The sequence below is a fragment of the Phaethon lepturus genome, unplaced genomic scaffold (genome assembly GCF_000687285.1).
Source record: "Phaethon lepturus isolate BGI_N335 unplaced genomic scaffold, ASM68728v1 scaffold23362, whole genome shotgun sequence".
Taxonomy (NCBI): Eukaryota; Metazoa; Chordata; class Aves; order Phaethontiformes; family Phaethontidae; genus Phaethon; species Phaethon lepturus.
The window spans coordinates 30,343-47,898 of NW_010524406.1; the positions used below are offsets into that span (position 1 = coordinate 30,343).

Here is a 17,556-nt window from a genome sequence, read left to right on the forward strand (position 1 = left end):
TTGTGGCACTGCTGAGGTACAGACTAAAGGGAAACTGGCCTGGTAGGGAAGCTTCTGCTTAGAAACATGGCATACCTCCTCAGATATGGTGAGCAGCTTGAGGAGAAGGAAAGCTTCCTCTCTTTCCATTGACACTTTTTAGCTTTCTGCATGCAGTGGTTGAAACTGAATCAACAGAAGGCACTTAAGACTTGTTTGTCTTCCACAGGGTGAAGTGAAGAAGTGAAGCCTCCCAGCTGAACTACTATGAGGTCAGAAGCCTTGCTGCTATATTTCACACTGCTACACTTTGCTGGGGCTGGTTTCCCAGAAGATTCCGAGCCAATCAGTATTTCGCATGGCAACTGTAAGTATAAGAGGCCAGGAGACTTCATTTGCTTAATACTGATCAGAGGACTTCAAATCAACAGTGTTTTTTTATAGTTGCAATGAATAGAATTGTTTTTCTTGATGTCTCCAAGATCAACCAGTTTATGTTCTCAGATACTAATATAGGAATATGACTTTTTCATGTTGACTTATGACTACTGGGTGGTAAACTGCTTGCTCTTCCAGAACCATAGCCTTTCTCCTTGAACAGAGACACTTCAGTAGCCAAATATCCTTCTCTATCCAGCAGCAAAGGAAGGAAGCCTTCTCCCCCACCCCATAATCAAAGTGTCCTTCACCTGACTTGTGAAAACATAGTTTTGGATAATCAGGGAAGCACATCAGAGTCAAGCATAACACACTGAAGTAACTGAGCTCTGAAAATGTAATTTGTCGATCTAATACTAATAATTGAGCTTATTTCTTTAAGCTCTGATGGATACCGCTTTAGCATTAGGCAGTTTTTGCTAAGCTGGAAATGCAGCTAAAAACCAAATCAGGACAAAGATTCTTTTGTAACAGAATCTCTCTTCTTTCTTAACAGTAGTAATTGGCAAACTCTCCAAAATCTAGGGTAACACAGACAGCTGCAAGTCAGTATTGAGATTTGCTGGCTAAACAGGTGAAGAGCTTTCTGTGCATTTCGCCATACAAGTCAGGCTTCGTATAACTGATTCTTTCACTTTTACCTCAACTCAGTTAGGATTACTGCAAAGAAAAGTCTTCTGAAGTCCCAAAGGTTCATATGTGTAAAAGGAAGTCTTTAGCACTTGGGTCTGTAAAAGTATGCTAAGGAGCAGCAAGTCAGCCATGAATAGGCTTATGTTTAAGCCTACTTTGGGTCAGGAATTTGAAGTGGATCTCTTGATTTTCCTTGCTTACTGTGCTTTGGGATGGCCTTGGAACCCATAAACTTGTCTGTCTTGGGTAAGACCAAGCTGAAAGACTGCAGGGACGCGCTTGATGTGCTCCAAATGCTAATAGGCATCTGGGATACAAGAACAAGGAAGAACTGCTCTGAAGCAAACCCTGCTGAAACATGTCCGATGTGAACACTAGGTCTTCTGCACCAACATTTTCATCCTCCAGAAGGGTGATGTTAATCGACCTCACTAATGCAGAAATGGTCAGTCTGTATCCTTTTGGAGAAATAGAATATGGGGTAACTTTTTCCTCTGCAGCATGGCATGCTGAAATGCAGGTGAATGTACAAGCCCCCAGCTTGCACTAAATCTGTGAGCTACAGAGGAAACAGTACTGAGCAGAGAACAGCTTGACAGTTAAACTTGGCATGTTGCATGTAGGACCTGGTCAGAAGGGTTACACTTCTGAACATAAATCCTACCTGGGCTATCTTAATTTGTTTCTCCAGGTGTTCTCAGCATCTGATTTGCAGGGAAGTTCCTGTTTCTATACAGTTTTATCACCAGGCTTTCTGACACATGGCACTGTCACTTCTTTGCTCAAGCCATGGTGTGAATCAATACTTTGACCAAGCTTAACGGGGAAGATACTTTTAGAGGGCAATAACTGAAAACACACAGCAGTAACTGCGTTTCTGAAAAAACAGACTCCCTCAAACAGCTCCAGGTTTCTGGGAAAGCATATTGATGAGGAAAAGGCTCAGGCATAGCTAGATGCTAGTCAGGTCTGTATAACATGCACATGCAGCAGTTCTGCATTGATGGTGATGCTCATCAGTATGAGCATCATACTGTCTTCTGTCATTTTGTTTACTTAACTAGCTCCCGAGTTCATGCATCTAGATGTCATGATCAAGTATACATATGAAGTGTAACAGCAAGGTGGCCCTTGGTCAGAAGTGTTCACTGTTGTTATAGGTTGTACACACAGATCAGCTGGGGAGCAGCAGCATACCCCATGTATGCTGAGGTCTCACTAAAAAAATCATGGGAATAGAGTGAATAAATGCTCTTGCTGACTGGTAGAGTGAGGGGGAAAGCTGGCTTGTTGATAGCAGCTCAGTACAGGGCTTCCAGTCAGTATTGTTGTCCAATTGCCAGAAGAACTGGAGTATCAGACTGGTTGCCAAAATAATATGCAGTGACTTTCATTTTATAAAGTTCAAGTGGTGGTTTCCCACTGTTTCTCAGAAATCCCCACAGCTGTTTTACGATGGCAGTCCAATCCTGTAGGAAACCCAGGGAGCTGGCAATTTGAACCAAGGAGAGACAAATCTTTTGCTTTAACCACTACCAGTCCAGTCATTGTGGTGATAGATGGACCACTGTGAAACAGTTTTGTCCTACTAGACACACTTTGGCAGCCAGGAGTAAGCATTTAAGCTCTGCAAGCAGTGAAAGAAAAACTGTGAGAAAGTGCCATGTACCTATGTGCCAAGAGCTCCAGAAGAGTTTTACGCTCTGAAAAAAATGGGAATTTTTGTCTTCTACAAAGGTGATGACTTTCTCCTTCGCAGCTGCAAAGACTGTAACCTTGAAGAACTCTCCAGCCCTCTGTGCTTATGCCTTCCAACCCCAGGCTGTGGTGCCAGGGCAGAATAGAACCCACAAGTTTTGGCCATAGCTGGGCCACATAGTGCTCCGTGTTAGCATGGTTTCAGTTTGTGATTCTCTTTTGACCCTGGTTTTTTTCCCTTCCTGCAGATACAAGACAGTATCCGGTGTTTGTGGGTCACAAACCAGGGCGGAACACCACGCAGAGGCACCGACTGGATATCCAGCTGGTCATGGTCATGAACAGGACCCTCTACGTTGCTGCTAGGTCAGTAGTCCCCTGCTTGGCCACTCCTCCTTTGCTGCTTTCAGAGAAGGAAGGAGAAGACGAGGAATATTCTGAGTTCTCCTCTGACAGACACGTTATTTTTAGGATTTTCTCACACTCGGAGAGAGCTTTGCAGCCCTTTAGTAAGACATACTGGAAACCTTGTTGGTCAGTCAACTAAGGTTGAGTTTTGCAAGGTGCTGAGACGGTCTTTTCAGGACTACACACCTCTGCTTTCCTTGGAGTCCAGCAAAAGGGAAATTGCCAGAGAAATTGTTCAGCCCCATGGAGGAGAGACTCCATCCTCATTCTGTAGTTTTGTTTCTGCACATCATTAATGACATATTTTAGAGAATAATTCTGCTGATGTACAAATGCATGTTTGTGTAAGAGTTATTAAACTGCAATGTTGCTGTTTTAGGCATGTTTTTAATATCTTAAGACAAAAAAGAGCAAACATGTTTGCTGCCATTCTTTCAATGTACTCAGCATAGTTAACTGAATTTCGTGTATGGATTTTTTTGGAGAGCTATACTGTGCAGATACAAGCACACGCCTTTTTATAAAAATTGCGTATAGAGCCACCCATTCAGTTTGCATAGCTCAGCATGGCACCATCAGCTTCCTTGGAGCAACACCGATTTTAGACAGCTGCCAACCTGGCACAGATCAAACTTTAACACTTCCTCTCCCTGCCTGTTGTGAGCGAAGGAGATTGACAGTCTTAGGGTGGGAGTTGTCTGATGGACGCAGGGCAACCGCAAGAAGAGTCCAGATTAGCAAGGGTGGGTAGTCCATCTTAGGAGCTCTTGGACCCAGATCCGGTTTGGGACCTCCCCGCAAGCTGCCTCTCTGGTAGCAGCTTGCTTCCCACCAGTTTTCTGGTCCTTCTCCTCCGTCAGAGAAACACACGCCCGCCTGTGTATGCCACAGGGAGCCAGGCTGTTGCTGCAGATGGGAGAAGTGGTGGGTGGGATGGCCAGGAGGTGAGGAGGAACAGCTGGTGAACAGGCAGCCTCTTGCCACCAGCCCTGTCCTGAAAGCCCTTGGCAGCCTCTGGGAGCTGCCTGGCTTCCTTCTCAAACAGCCACTCCCCGTCTTCTGGGTGGTCGGATGTGTTTTGTGGCGGAGATCTGCCTGTTCATCCCCACTCGGCACCAAGCGATTGGGTGACCGAGTGCCATTTTGACACGGTCGTGGCCCTGCCTGCCGGAAGACCACACTTCCACCCGTTGACCTACCCAGGCATTGCAGCCTTACCAGCTACGCGCAACTTCTTTGGGCTTCTCGCACACCCCAGTTCGCACGGGACCCGGGCGGCAGAGCTCCGGGCTCTGGCTCGTCCCGAGCCCGTGCGTCAAGTGCTGGCAAAGAGCTGGCATCCTTGCGCGGGGAGCTGCGGTGGCACTGGCTGTAGGGCACGGAGAGCGGGCAGCCCCACGGCAAGGGCTTTGCCTGAGCTCGGGGCTCCGCATTTTTGCTGCATTTAGCGCGATAATGAGCGGGGCGGGGGAGCAGGCTGAAGGGGTTTGAAAGGTGGTGACAGGATTTCCTCCTTTTCATGGCTGAGTTCCCTTTGCTTTCCTTATTTGTTTTCCTTTAAATTAGGAAATCATTTGCAGGCAGAAGGTGGTAAATCCGCTTTGTGGCTTTTGCTCTGCTGTGTTCATAGTTTGTTCCCAGACTGAGATTGACGCAATTAGACTGTCACAGTGCCCAAGCAACCGGTATTACAGCAGGAAAACCCTGCGACACATTTTGGGTTATGAGACCACTGTGTGCACAGTTATATAAAGAGTGCTGATATTTGGGGGGTAGTATGCATACTGGCATGGGAATATGCATTCTCATGTTATGTGGCTATTTATTTGTATAAAACAGTTTACCACAAGGAGAGTGCTTATATACTCCTAGGGTCTAGTGACCTACAAAAAAGAATAAAGACCTCGTCTGTTTGGTACTTACACAAGCCCAGAAAATCTTCTTACACTTTTTTCCTGTGGTAACTCAAAAACTCTTTGACATATTGTTTTCCCCCTCCACATGTTACTGAATAAAATCCCTGCTGGGCTGAGAAGCCTATGTGATACAAGTTAAAATTCAAAGGTCATTTTTATCTTTAAGCAATAAATTTCAGAAAATGAGTCATCCTTTGACAACTAGTGTGAATGAAAGTTTATAACTGCAATACCCCATCTCCTCTAGAGGTAGTAGTAAATCTAGAGACTGAAGAAAGGCGTACACAATCAAAGGTGTTTCTCAAAGAGTTTTGTAGCAAGTTGCATTGAAAACTGTAGCTAACATAAAACCCTTAGCTGCCTTATCAGATGTTGCTTTCATGCTGGTTTTTTTAGACATTGAAATACAGCAATGCTAAGTTTATGTTTGTACCCAATTATCTGGAAAACCATCAAAACAAATGATTAAACATTGAGAGTTTTTGTTTTGGGGTTGTTTGCTTTGGGTTGGGATTTTTGTTTGCTTGTTTTAGAAAATCCAGAGTTTACTTTGCAGACAGTTTCCTTGCACTGGAGAGGACTAACTCAGATTTGAGAACTGATAACACTTCATTACTGAGCCACTGGCATAGAACAAAATTTCTGTCTGTGGGTTGCTTATTTTGTCATACGGGACATGCGACTCCTGTGTTGGCTATTACCAAATAAAATTTTGTGTTGCTTCGGAAAGGCTTTATTTCATATTACCAGGAAGAGGTATCCAGCCAGTATAAATTAGAATAACTCGGCCGAAGCCCATGAAGCCGTGCTGGCCGAATATCTGGCTTGCAGTCTGCAAGGGACCAGCTCTGTTCTCTTTTTTCTCGTGGGAAGGGTACTACTCCCTCGCTGTCTCTCTCACACTCGCCCGCACCCGCGCACACACGCCCTTTTCTAAGTTTGCCATGTCTCCTCCTCCCATTGTCTTGCGCGGTGGCAGCTTTTGTTCACATTATCTGTCACCCGTCATGTGTATGTACAAAACGGTTTACTGAGCCCACGGAGCATCGGGATGGCTCCCTGCTCGTTCTCCGCTACACGTTTCCAGACGAAGCACCGAGTGGCCGAGGGTCACGCACAGCCGGTGGCATTATTTAAATTCCCTTCCTCCACCAGATTATGCCATGGCAACAAAACTGGGTTCTGCTGACTGGAGGTGGGAAAAACGGAAGCTCTAGGATTAAGTCAATTTGTGTTAGAATAACTTAATTAGCAGCGAGCTGTACACATACCACAGCTAGTAGGTAGTAGGAGTCGGGCAGCGGTGGGAAAAGGAGGGCAAGGACAATCCCGCATTGTCTGTGGTTGGAGAGCCCTCCCGTGAGTTTGACAGCTCTTTCGCTCTCCGCTGACACTGTAAGCAACTTCGTTTCATGTACGGCATGAGAAAATTACATGTAATTTGCCTGATACTAACCCTCTTTCAGATGATCCCATAACTTAGCATCTGAGTTTTCTTTGAACTGTTTCTTGAACCAGAAAGCAAGTCCCCTGAAAGCTGTTTTATTGAGAGTGGAACTAAATAACTTAAGCCTCATTCTGAATACCGCCACTGCATTTTCTAATTGTCTTGTATGAAAAGAAAAAATCATAACCACTGGAGAGCAAGACTGATGATTAAAATCAAGAGCTATGCTGGAAGAAGGTTTTTAGAGCTCTAGCCACCCCTAATTTGCAATTCAAGAGATTTTGTTCCTGCTTTTATATAGTAGGAGTGACAGCGACAGGGAGTTCATAAAAAGGGAACCATGCAGTAATCTATGAATCTGGTATCACACTGCTGGGTAACTTTAGTCCAGCAGCAGCCCTGACCACTGCTCTGCCAGCAGAGTCAGGCGAATAATAAACTGAGGCATTAAAAGCAATCTTGGAAGTAAATGACAGCTCTGGTTTTACAGTCTGGAGGAGAAGAAAACCCACAACTCCTCAGTTTGGCATCTTACAAAGCAAACAGCCTCAAGCGCCATAGCAGACAGTAGATTTTTTAAAGCCGGTTCCCCGCAACAGTGCTGCCTCTCTTCTCCATGCGAGAGAAGTGTTGCTTATTCCTCTTATAACAGTGTTTTGTGTTCGCTTTATTTAAGAGACTGGCACTGTTTCCCCAAAACCAATAAAATGAAACTAACCTTGAGAGCAGGGATTTCTAAAATGGAAACAGTCTGTATCCTACTTTCAGCAGACCCCTCCAATGCTGTGGATCATGCTCCAGCTGCACAGCTTCCTGCATTTTGAAAAAAGCCAATGTTATTTCAAGGAAAAATGAGATGGTCAGTCCCAATTTGATGTGGAGGTTACTACAGCGTTGTGGGTTGGTGTTTGGGGTTTTTTTCCCAAATTTTGGGTTCTGTACAGGGATGTCCTTGTTCTCAGCTTACACAGAGGAGAATGTTTAAAAATACCTCTCTACCTGAGTAGCTGAGTCTGTTTCCTCTTTCCAAGGAGAGATTGGCAGCTAATTGTAGAGAGGGACAGGTTCTGAGGAAAACAGGAAAGTAAATGCAAGCAAGAAATGTGAACTTTTTTCAAAGGAGTATTTTACAGTTTAGTTTGGCCACCAGTGTGTGAAGAAAAGAATGATTTCTGGGAATAGTTTTGCAGCTGTCAGCCTTTTGCCTACCATATTGTCAATCAAATTATCACAGCTGAGGTTAGATGCATAATTTAAAAAAAAAAATTGAAAAAGAAAGAAGCATTAACCTCTTTTTAACCCTGAATGGCTAAATGTGGCACAGTGACCGCTAGCCCAGGAATCTGCCAAAGGCTGCCTAAGAACTATTGAAGCTGACTTCAGGATATGCAAAAACATCTGCATACTAGATCGTGGCGTCTGCTGTAGAACCTATAGAGCAGAAACAATATGAGGCTCATCTCCTTTCCAAAATCTCATTTGTTCAAATAATTGCTTTTGGGAAAGAATCTTGCTTTGAAGTTTCGTAGCATTTTTCTTTTTTTCTTAATGGGAGGGAAGATAGTTTATATATGAAAGTGCTTTTCTGGGGAAACGGGCAATGCTGTCCGTACTGTTCCCTGGTAAGACCTGTGGTCTTTTTTTGAATGGATTACGGATTATCTTGTGATAGATAGCTCTCTTAGAAAATGAACTGTCTGACTACTCTGTTTGACTTTGCATTCATTTCCCTTTGTTTACAGGGACCATATTTATACTGTTGATATGGACACCTCACACACAGAAGAAATTTATTTTAGCAAGGTAAGTAGCTTTTATCATCATCCAGAAACCAAAGACACTAGAACAAGCTTCAAATAAATAGAAAGATGACATTGTTTCAAACAACTTGCCAGCACTGCTGTAAAAACTGTAATAAGCAAGTAAGATGGCATTGCTAATGATACTTGGGGAAAGCTAGAATAAAAATCATGTCCTCTGTGAATTTCTGATAAGTGATTTAGCTGGGCTGATAAGCAATCCATACTGAAATACAGTGAGGTCCCTGATGGAACATCTGTCAAACATCTATTCATTTATATTCAGCACTTTTCTGTAACAGCTATACTATCCAATTAAGTATACTGAAACTTTCATCATAAAAAGCAAGTGCTATTTACGTATTTTCATGCACACAGATTTTATTCACTCATGCAAGTACTCACTAAATAAAATCTTATTATAACATCACTTTATAGATGTATTCACATTATCTCTATGGGAAGTTACATTCAAACTACAAAGAGCTTTGTCTGCATTACCATACTGTATGTTAATATAGACATACTAGAAATAATCTCCCTTCAGCTCCTTTGCATTGCATCCACATTGTATAGTATGTGCCAAACACAGCCTTGGTCCATCAGAAAATCGTACAAATTTGGGCATTGGATGAATTCCACTGTAGGAGTGCAGAGTGTTTCATTATAACTATGCTGAAGATGAGCTTAGGGCCAATTACTCGTCAAAAGATGAGGGCACAGGCTTGCAATGGAAATAAATATTTATGGTCACTCTTTCAGCTTGGGGCCCTTCATGAATGCACAGTGCCTCAGTTTAGTGATGGGAAACACTGTGAGGATGGTCGTGGCTATAGTGTCTAGGGTGGTACTATCTTAGGCCATATGTTTTAAAATAAAGTTTTATTTTAATTAATCAGCCTACCGCATTTGACCACTCCTGAAATCACTGCAAAAAAGTCCAGGCTGGGATTTACCTGTAAATGTTCTGGAGGAAGAATATTAGCAGATAAAGTCAGCAGTGTCTCGACAGGTGGAGGGCTCTCTCAGCCTGCTGGCTGACTTGAAGTGATAAGAATTACCTGACTTTGATTTCTTTGCTAATCTAAAATGTCTTCTTCCAGAATACATATTTCATTTAGAATCCAGTTAGGGTTTGTAGTCCCTAAGTGTTTATTCTGATTTGCAGAACAATATCAAATTAAAAGAAGAGAGCATCTACTAATTTTAAGAAAAGTGCACATGTTTTTGAAAGTTGGCTTATTGCTGAATTCCATTGGTTTAGGGTTTAAAAAAAATGGGATAGGTTTCTAGTCTAATGAATAGATGGCAACACAAAATTAAGTGAGTGCTCCACGTCACTGATCCTTCATTGTTGTGGTGAATTAATCATGGAGAAAGGGTGCAGAAAGCTTTCAATAAATATATGTTCAACAGCTAGTCTCCCCTAAGGGACTTCTGAAATCAAATGCAGCAACCTCTGGGCTCTAATTGATTTCTTTCTTGATCCTTGCAGAAATTGACATGGAAATCTAGACAAGCTGATGTAGACACATGCAGAATGAAGGGAAAACATAAGGTAAGCAATTTTCTTTTGTTCTACATCTGCCACTTTAGTTTAGTTGCTTCACTATTATCTCAGGCTGCTGTCTGTGATGTGGAATGGATCATGCCGTTCATTTCTTGCCAGTAATTGCTTTTTCCATCAACTTACTGAAGGCTTTAATTTGCAAAAATAGTTTCATTTTAATGTGATAAAACATTACGACAGGAGCCACAGCAATATTCTGAAATACTTAAAGCGCTGGGGATTTTGGACATAATGCTTAGCGTACTGATTTTGCTTACCATTGCCTCAAAAGCTAAATGCTGCTGTCCATCTTCCTGCAGGAATTCACTGAGAAGTTTGTGTAAAGCATCAGAAAGCATGAATGTGTACAGCTGTACAAGGAGTGTTTCTCACACCGATTTTACCCTACTGTAACTTAAGACTAGCACGAGTGGTATTAGAATTAGATGCAGACTCTTTGAGTCTTTACACCTGCTTCCCTTTCTAGTTACAGATGCTTAATGCCAATGCATTGCGTTGGTGATGCTACTGTCTTTACAGCAACATAGATGAGAAGATCAGATTTTTCATTCTTGAGGAAAGCAATAGCATTCAAACAAAATTCACCTATGTGAACAACAGCAAAATCTGAGCTGTAATATGAATGTCATATCTTTGTTCTTTGTAATCATTTTTAAGCCACTAGAATATAAATCAATTGCATCTTACTCATTGTCAGTTAAGCATAGTTGAAATAAAGCCCAGAATATCACAGTGGCTACCGGCCAATTTCATTTTAGACCTGACAATGAAATATCATGGCATAAAAATAAAACCAGACACCCAAAATGCAGTAGCTGAAATACTTTTTATTATTTTTCTTCAGGATGAATGTCATAATTTTATTAAGGTTCTCCTAAAAAGAAATGAGGATACGTTGTTTATCTGTGGAACAAATGCATTCAACCCTTCTTGCAGGAACTACAAGGTATGTGATCTGTTTGTGGGATTTCATTTATGCCTTGTCTTTCTGTTGGATTTATTGTGACTATGCTGGCAACAGCATGAGGTTGTCATTCAACAGCACATCGTTTAACTCTGTTGCATTTATCCTGACTCGTTTCAATGCTACAGAGCTCAATGGTAATTTACTTTCTCAGGATTGCGCAGATTGATTACCTCCTTCTTTGCAACTCCTGCACGTCAGAGTTTATTGCCACTTTGCGTTGCCCTCCAAAGGGCCAGAGTCCTTCAGATCCCTGCTTGGGCATGTGGTCACTCTGCAGAAAGTTCCTCAGCTTGGCACTGACGTCATAGACTGATGCTGAGGGTTACCTCCAGGGTACCATGTTTTAAATGTCTCTGTTGTACTGTTCTCGATCTCAAAGCCAGTTCCCAAGGCACTTGAGGGCTTAGCACAGCAAAACCTGAGAATATTAGTGCTGGGACGCAGCAGATATGGAAGGTCTGGAGATCCTATGGCTTTGTGTGCTGTAAAAGTGATTGACAGCAGATCTCCACAGGGGGAGGTACAGCAGGAGGGTGATGTATTCCTCACTATCTGGGGATGTGCAAAGCCAAAACATTATCTAGAGCAGTGCAGAAAACAGTGCTGATCCATGGATACTTTACATTAATTCCTTGACCCCAGTTTCTTCCTTTGACACAGGGTGTCCCCATCATCTGCATTTTAACAGGGCTCATTATTCAAATATTTCCCATTTTCTCAGGCTTGCACCAGTACAATCTGATATAACCCCCAACAGTGGATGTCTCTGGAGTAGCTTTAAAATAAATTCACTCAGGCCCTTGATATCCAGCCTCTGCTTTTCTGGGCACTGCTATGTCCCACAGGTCATTTCTCATCCTTCTTCAGGAAAAAGAGAATTCAGCTTTGCTAATGCTGCTCCCAATAAAGTCACAGCACAGTTCTCATTCATTTCATTGGGTTCAGAGTTACTGTAAAAAACAGAATAAAGACATTAACATCCAGGAAAACTACTTCCTTAGTGGTATTCGCTTGTGACTGCTGCTGTTCTGTGCATTTTCTGCAATGCTGCTTTGCCTTGTTTAGCCACTGTGATGACTATAGTCTAGGAAACACAGGAGAGAAGCTCAGCGTAGACTTTTCTTTCAGTCTGGGGGCGAAGAATCAAATTTGAATAAAAATACAAGCCTACGTCATGGTAACTGTGTGGTACAGGTGGCATCTCTGTTAACAGCCATTTCTTCTTTTCTTCCTTTCCTTGCATCCCACTCCTAGCATGCGACAAAGCTTCTTGGTCTCAGTGCTATATTTAGTTTTCCAGCACAGTTTGTCATTTTTTAGCTCTTGGTGCCATTGGTGCAGCTAACAAATCTAAACCAGTCCCCTTGCTAGAAAGCTGTTTTTTAATACAAATGCACATTTCCTTGACGTGCGGACGTGAAGGATATAAATGGCCCTCCTTACCCTTACTGCAGGTGTTTCATTCCCCGTGATGCATGGCCTCCGCAGACTGCCTCACCTGCTGCTGAGCAGAGGAGGCTGGATGGTGATACCTCTGGGAGTCAGCAGGAGGTCTCTCCAACACCTGCCCTGGCTTTTCCTCTATGTATTTCTGCATTGTATAGAAAGAGCACTAAAGATGTGCCAGGCAGAAAATGGGGCCGTCCCTCCACACTGCCAATGCAAGCGTACATGAGCCGGGGGCATGGGGCTGGTGCAGGGCAAGTTGCTCAGGACTGTAACTCGTTTCCTCTCACTATCACATGAAATGCATTTCAGCCCTTGAGTAAACACAACTAACTCCCTTCAGAGTGGATTTTGACAGGAAGGATACATGACAGAAAACAAATGAAGATAAATCGTCCACTGGAGGACTTGGGTACTGTAACATACAAGCTAAAAGTTGATTGGAGTAGTTGATGGTGCTGGGTGGGTTGTTTTTCATGCTCTGTGAATCTGTATTGTATGTGATTTATACAGTATGAGCTCCTCAAGTTACTTGAATATGCTAGAAAGATTCTTATTCCCAAAATATAGTAGTATAAGAATCCTGAAGAGGTAAGAGATGTACCTTTCTCCTGTAGCTCACTAAACCCTCTTGAACTTAACGTAAAGTTGATCTGTATATTTGTATCATTATCGGTGCCCAGGGTGAATTTATTTCCCAGGAGTTACACTTAAGCCTCAGATTTTACAATTCCTGCACAGATTAATTCTTGCCTGATGGTAAGAGGATTTCTCTGTGACACAGACTCAACTGATACAGTAAGACTTGGAGAGCATCCTTCTGAGTATGCAAATCAAGGAAGAGAGCACCACTGTTGAGACTAGAGCAGAAGGATCTCCGGACTTTGGAGAGAAAAATGCACACACAGATAATTGTCCTAGTGTTGTTTCTTCTGACTGCTGTGGCTTGCAGTCTTTTCTGTGTATAAGAGTGCTTCTGTTGGATCACTGTTGAGGATAAATTTTGAATCCTTGCCAGAACCACAGACCACATAGCCTGCTACAGTTCAACAGGAAGCTTGTGTACAGATAAAATATAGACTGAAGGCTTTTGTAAAATGTGTCGGGGTAAGAGTGATTAGCTCCAGAAGAATGCCTGACTTATTGGACGCATTTTCTTCAGACTGATTTTATTTAACACCGTGATTTTTGTCAGGTATTTAATTCATAGTCAGGAGCACAGTTAGAGAAAGGACCTTCCTCCCTGGCCAGAAAAGAAGAAACACTGTCATAAGCCTCATCCGGGGTAGGAAGTTCTGTTTCTCTACCTGAGGAGGTCTCTTTCATTTTTCAGATGGATACCCTGGAGTTCCTGGGGGATGAATTCAGTGGAATGGCCAGGTGCCCCTATGATGCAAAGCATGCCAACGTTGCATTGTTTGCAGGTAAAGTGATGAAGATAAACTCTTTTACTTTCTGTCCTGCAGCCCAGGCTTGCCACAGCACTGTGTCTCTTGAGTCCAGAATGCCAAAATATGAAAGGTGGCAAAGGGAGTGAGTAACGACTAAAAATAGGGGGCATAAGGAAATCACTAGCACGGAAGCCTTCGCTCCTCTGGGATTAACTTCACTACCATAAACATTGCCTGAAGCCTCAGTTTCCTGGCTCAATATTTCAGTATTTCCTGGATTCTTGATAATACGATGCCAAACCAACGTGAGGCACCATTTCTGGCTGCATACAGCTTGTGCAAAAGTCAAGGAAAGTCAAGGCTTGTGTGAACTTTAATGAGCGGGCAGGATGCATTCTTTAACAACACTAAGCTTAAGTTAACCTTCATAATAAAAGGAAGTTAAGGAACATGCTGTGATCTCCCCTTTTCTAGATCTAGAAGGAAAGGGAAGGTAATTTTATTTTAAAGCAGAAAACATCTCAATGTGGCATTACCAGCTGTTGTAGACAAAGGAGAGAAGCTTGTTGGTTAATAATGATTTATGCTGTTTGCAGCAGAATACAGTTAACTCTGATTTCTACTACAATAGTTAGAAAAAAATGAGTGCTTATTCATGGAGTAAACTTGGGCTGTTGACTGAGAAATGTTTTTATACACCTCTTCATGAATTCCTGATTAAATTGTTCCTTTATTGAACTTCTCTTAGTGTGAACCCTGCTGATCTTTTCTTAGATTTGTCTGTAAAATAGGTGGTAAAGATGATACAGAACTCACCCCTGATAATGTCAATCCTCTTCAGCAGGTGTGATGCTAGAAAGCAGAGCCTGGGTGCTCACATGGAAATACTTTAGCTATTGCTCTGAAGATTTAAGTGTGTGCAAGTATTCTAGCCACTCTCAACTGTATCAGGAATAGTGTGGCCAGCAGGAGTGGGGAAATGATCGTGCTCCTGTACTCGGCACTGGTGAGGCCACGCCTCAAATCCTGTGTTCCGTTTTGGGCCCCTCACTACAAGGAGGACGTTGAGGTGCTGGAGCGTGTCCAGAGAAGGGCAATGTAGTTGGTGAGGGGTCTGGAGCACAAGTCTTACGAGGAGCGGCTGAGGGAACTGGGGTTGTTCGGTCTGGAGAAGAGGAGGCTGAGGGGAGACCTCGTCTCTCTCTACAACTACCTGAAAGGGGCTGTGGTGAGGCGGATGTTGGTCTCTTCTCCCAAGTAAGCAGCGATAGGACGAGAGGAAATGGCCTCAAGTTGCACCAGGGGAAGTTTAGATTGGATATTAGGAAAAATTCCTTTGCTGAGAGAGTGGTGAAGCATTGGAACAGGCTGCCCAGGGAGGTGGTGGAGTCGCCATCTCTGGAAGTGTTCAAAAAACATGTGGGTGTGGCACTTGGGGACATGGTTTAGTGGGCATGGTGGTGTTGGGTTGCTGGCTGGACTTGATGATCTTAAAGGTCTTTTCCAATGATTCTGTGCTTCTGTGAGCTGAGTCTGTGGCCAAAGGGCTGTATTATGCATTACTGTGTTTGAAGTGGCATCATCTGCCTTACAAAGGAGCGATTTTGTAGCAGATTGCAATTTTTTTTTACTCTCTATAGTGTAAATAAAGGGGTCCTTTTGTTTCAAAAATAATGGTAGTAATGATGGTGGCAGTATGTAATTTCTTAATTACAGTCAAAAGAACATGAAGTAGAAATTCTTAGGTATAAAACCTACTATAATATATATATATATAACCTCCTATAATATATATAACCTCCATAAACCATGGAAAGAGAGAGACATCTTCAGATAAAGATTTATTCCTCATGTCTCAGATCCCCTATCCTTAGGGCAGTCTAAATTGCCTTTCGGAAGGGCCTTTCTTACTACACTGGCCAAGAAAGCGTTTATGACCAACCTAATGTAAACATTTACCCTGCATGCAGCTGAGGTTTGGTAAGATGACTCCCACTCTGTCGCCGAAGACGTCCTCTCATTATTTGAAAATAAAAAGAATATTTATAGAAATGATCGTACTCTTTCATGATGATTCAGAAATAATTTAATACCGTTCAAATAAATTCTTGTAGACTATAGCCTGTAAATCTGCTAAGCTCCAGAAAATCATTGTTTGATATACCATACATATTGATACCCATGATAACTTTTCAGAGTGCAGTGAAAAGCAGTTTCAGAGCAGTTTAGGGCATTAATCCAGCTCATCTGAGTCTGTTGGGTGCACTTATATGAATATGGCTCTTCTTGCAGCCTGGTAGCTATTACAGCTGATATGTGCAAATTGTAATTGGTCACATGGTCTTCAGGAACTTGGCAGGAAAGAAAATAAATGTGTGATTGTATTAACATGAGTTCAGACATCCGTATCTAAACAATTCAGCTTTTTATTCTATTTTAAAATTGTTTTTAGTATCTGCTTGCTTTTTTTGTAATTTTTTTTTCTGGTTTTCCTAAGAAAAAAAATTGCATTTTTAAATAGCCAAATAATGATGGGAATTGTGAGGCTCAGAATAAAGAGTACAGTCCTGCTAATAGAAAACACTTTGATTTTTAAATCTTGAGCTGAAATTAAACGTTGTCTGTATGTGTAATGAAAAGAGAGAAGCCTCTCTGCTTTGTCCTGGGTATGTCCTCGGTTCTGGTGCCTTCGAGGCCCAGCACCCAACGTAATCTCTGTCAAAAGAGATGTAGGCCATTCTGATTTTTATGTAGACACAACAGAGACAGAAGTTGCTGTCCTCAAGCTGCGATGCTTGTGCTCCTACCAGACATCATGTTCCAAGATCTGTCTCACACATGAAAACAACCCTGTACGGTTACCATGACCTGCAAACAGATTAGACAACAAATAATCATTTTAAAATGTTGTTGGAGCTCATGCTTTTACCTCCTGATAGTTTTGCAGCTTTCAGTTGTCCTTGGGGTGTCATTTTGTAGACGCTTTCTTATCACTTGTCCTCTGGTTCCTTAAGAGAGAGGAATGCATAATTTGTGCGGGAAACGCACATTTCAGAAGAGAAACATAGATAGGCAATCCTCCTCCATCCCTTTGCATCCCTGTTTTGCCTGGGCTCCCTGCACACTATTTAATTGTTTGCTAGTGATCTTTGGCAGAGGAGAAGTGCTCTCAACGGGAGAAATTTGCATAAGTGTCAATTAGCTGACAGACCCTAAGACCTGTGTAGTTTGCCCTCCCAGTTAAAACTAACATTTCTGTCGCAGCTTCCCCTTATTTATTTTGCTCACATGCATAGGCAGAATTTATGAGCATTGGGCCAGAGGCAAGTGCAGGGAAACTGGATAGGGTAGTTCAGTACGACTTAGCCTAAACTGGAGAATTACTCCATAAGGTTTCTTCTCTCACAGCATCCCTCTGAAATTGCCATTTTGAAAACTGGTGGCTTGCTCGTTCAGTGCTCAGCCCCATTTACCTAGCTGGATGTTTTTTCCCTTCAGTGTTCCTAAGGACATTGTGATGATTTCATTTGCCCCATCTCATTTGACTGATGAGAGAAAGCAATTATATTATTTCTAATGCTCCTCTCCTCTTGTTTCTTCTTTCCTTCCTCCCCAGAGGGAAAGCTGTATTCTGCCACAGTGACCGACTTTCTTGCAATAGATGCAGTCATATACCGGAGCCTTGGAGACAGCCCAACTCTGCGGACAGTTAAACATGACTCAAAGTGGTTGAAAGGTAGATAAATAAACAAGACTAAAAAAGCAGCATCTCTGATGAGAGTCTTGGATTCCTGACAGACCTCTCTGTCATTTCATTTCACCAACACTTCCTGGCAGAAAGAAGGAACTGAATTACATCTCTTA

At 42.5% G+C, this 17,556-nt stretch overlaps 1 protein-coding gene across 1 annotated transcript in view; it reads left to right on the forward strand.

Moving 5' to 3' along the window:
* Positions 1–206: 206 nt before the first annotated feature.
* Positions 207–17,556, forward strand: part of LOC104617202 (semaphorin-6A) — a 22,462-nt gene continuing 5,112 nt past the window's right edge. Inside the window, exons 1-7 of the mRNA XM_010282450.1 lie at positions 207–346; positions 2,997–3,114; positions 8,262–8,322; positions 9,814–9,876; positions 10,733–10,834; positions 13,635–13,725; positions 17,309–17,428. Coding sequence (XP_010280752.1) covers positions 247–346; positions 2,997–3,114; positions 8,262–8,322; positions 9,814–9,876; positions 10,733–10,834; positions 13,635–13,725; positions 17,309–17,428 — 655 coding nt within the window. The 5' untranslated portion in view covers positions 207–246. The remainder of the gene's footprint in view (positions 347–2,996; positions 3,115–8,261; positions 8,323–9,813; positions 9,877–10,732; positions 10,835–13,634; positions 13,726–17,308; positions 17,429–17,556) is intronic.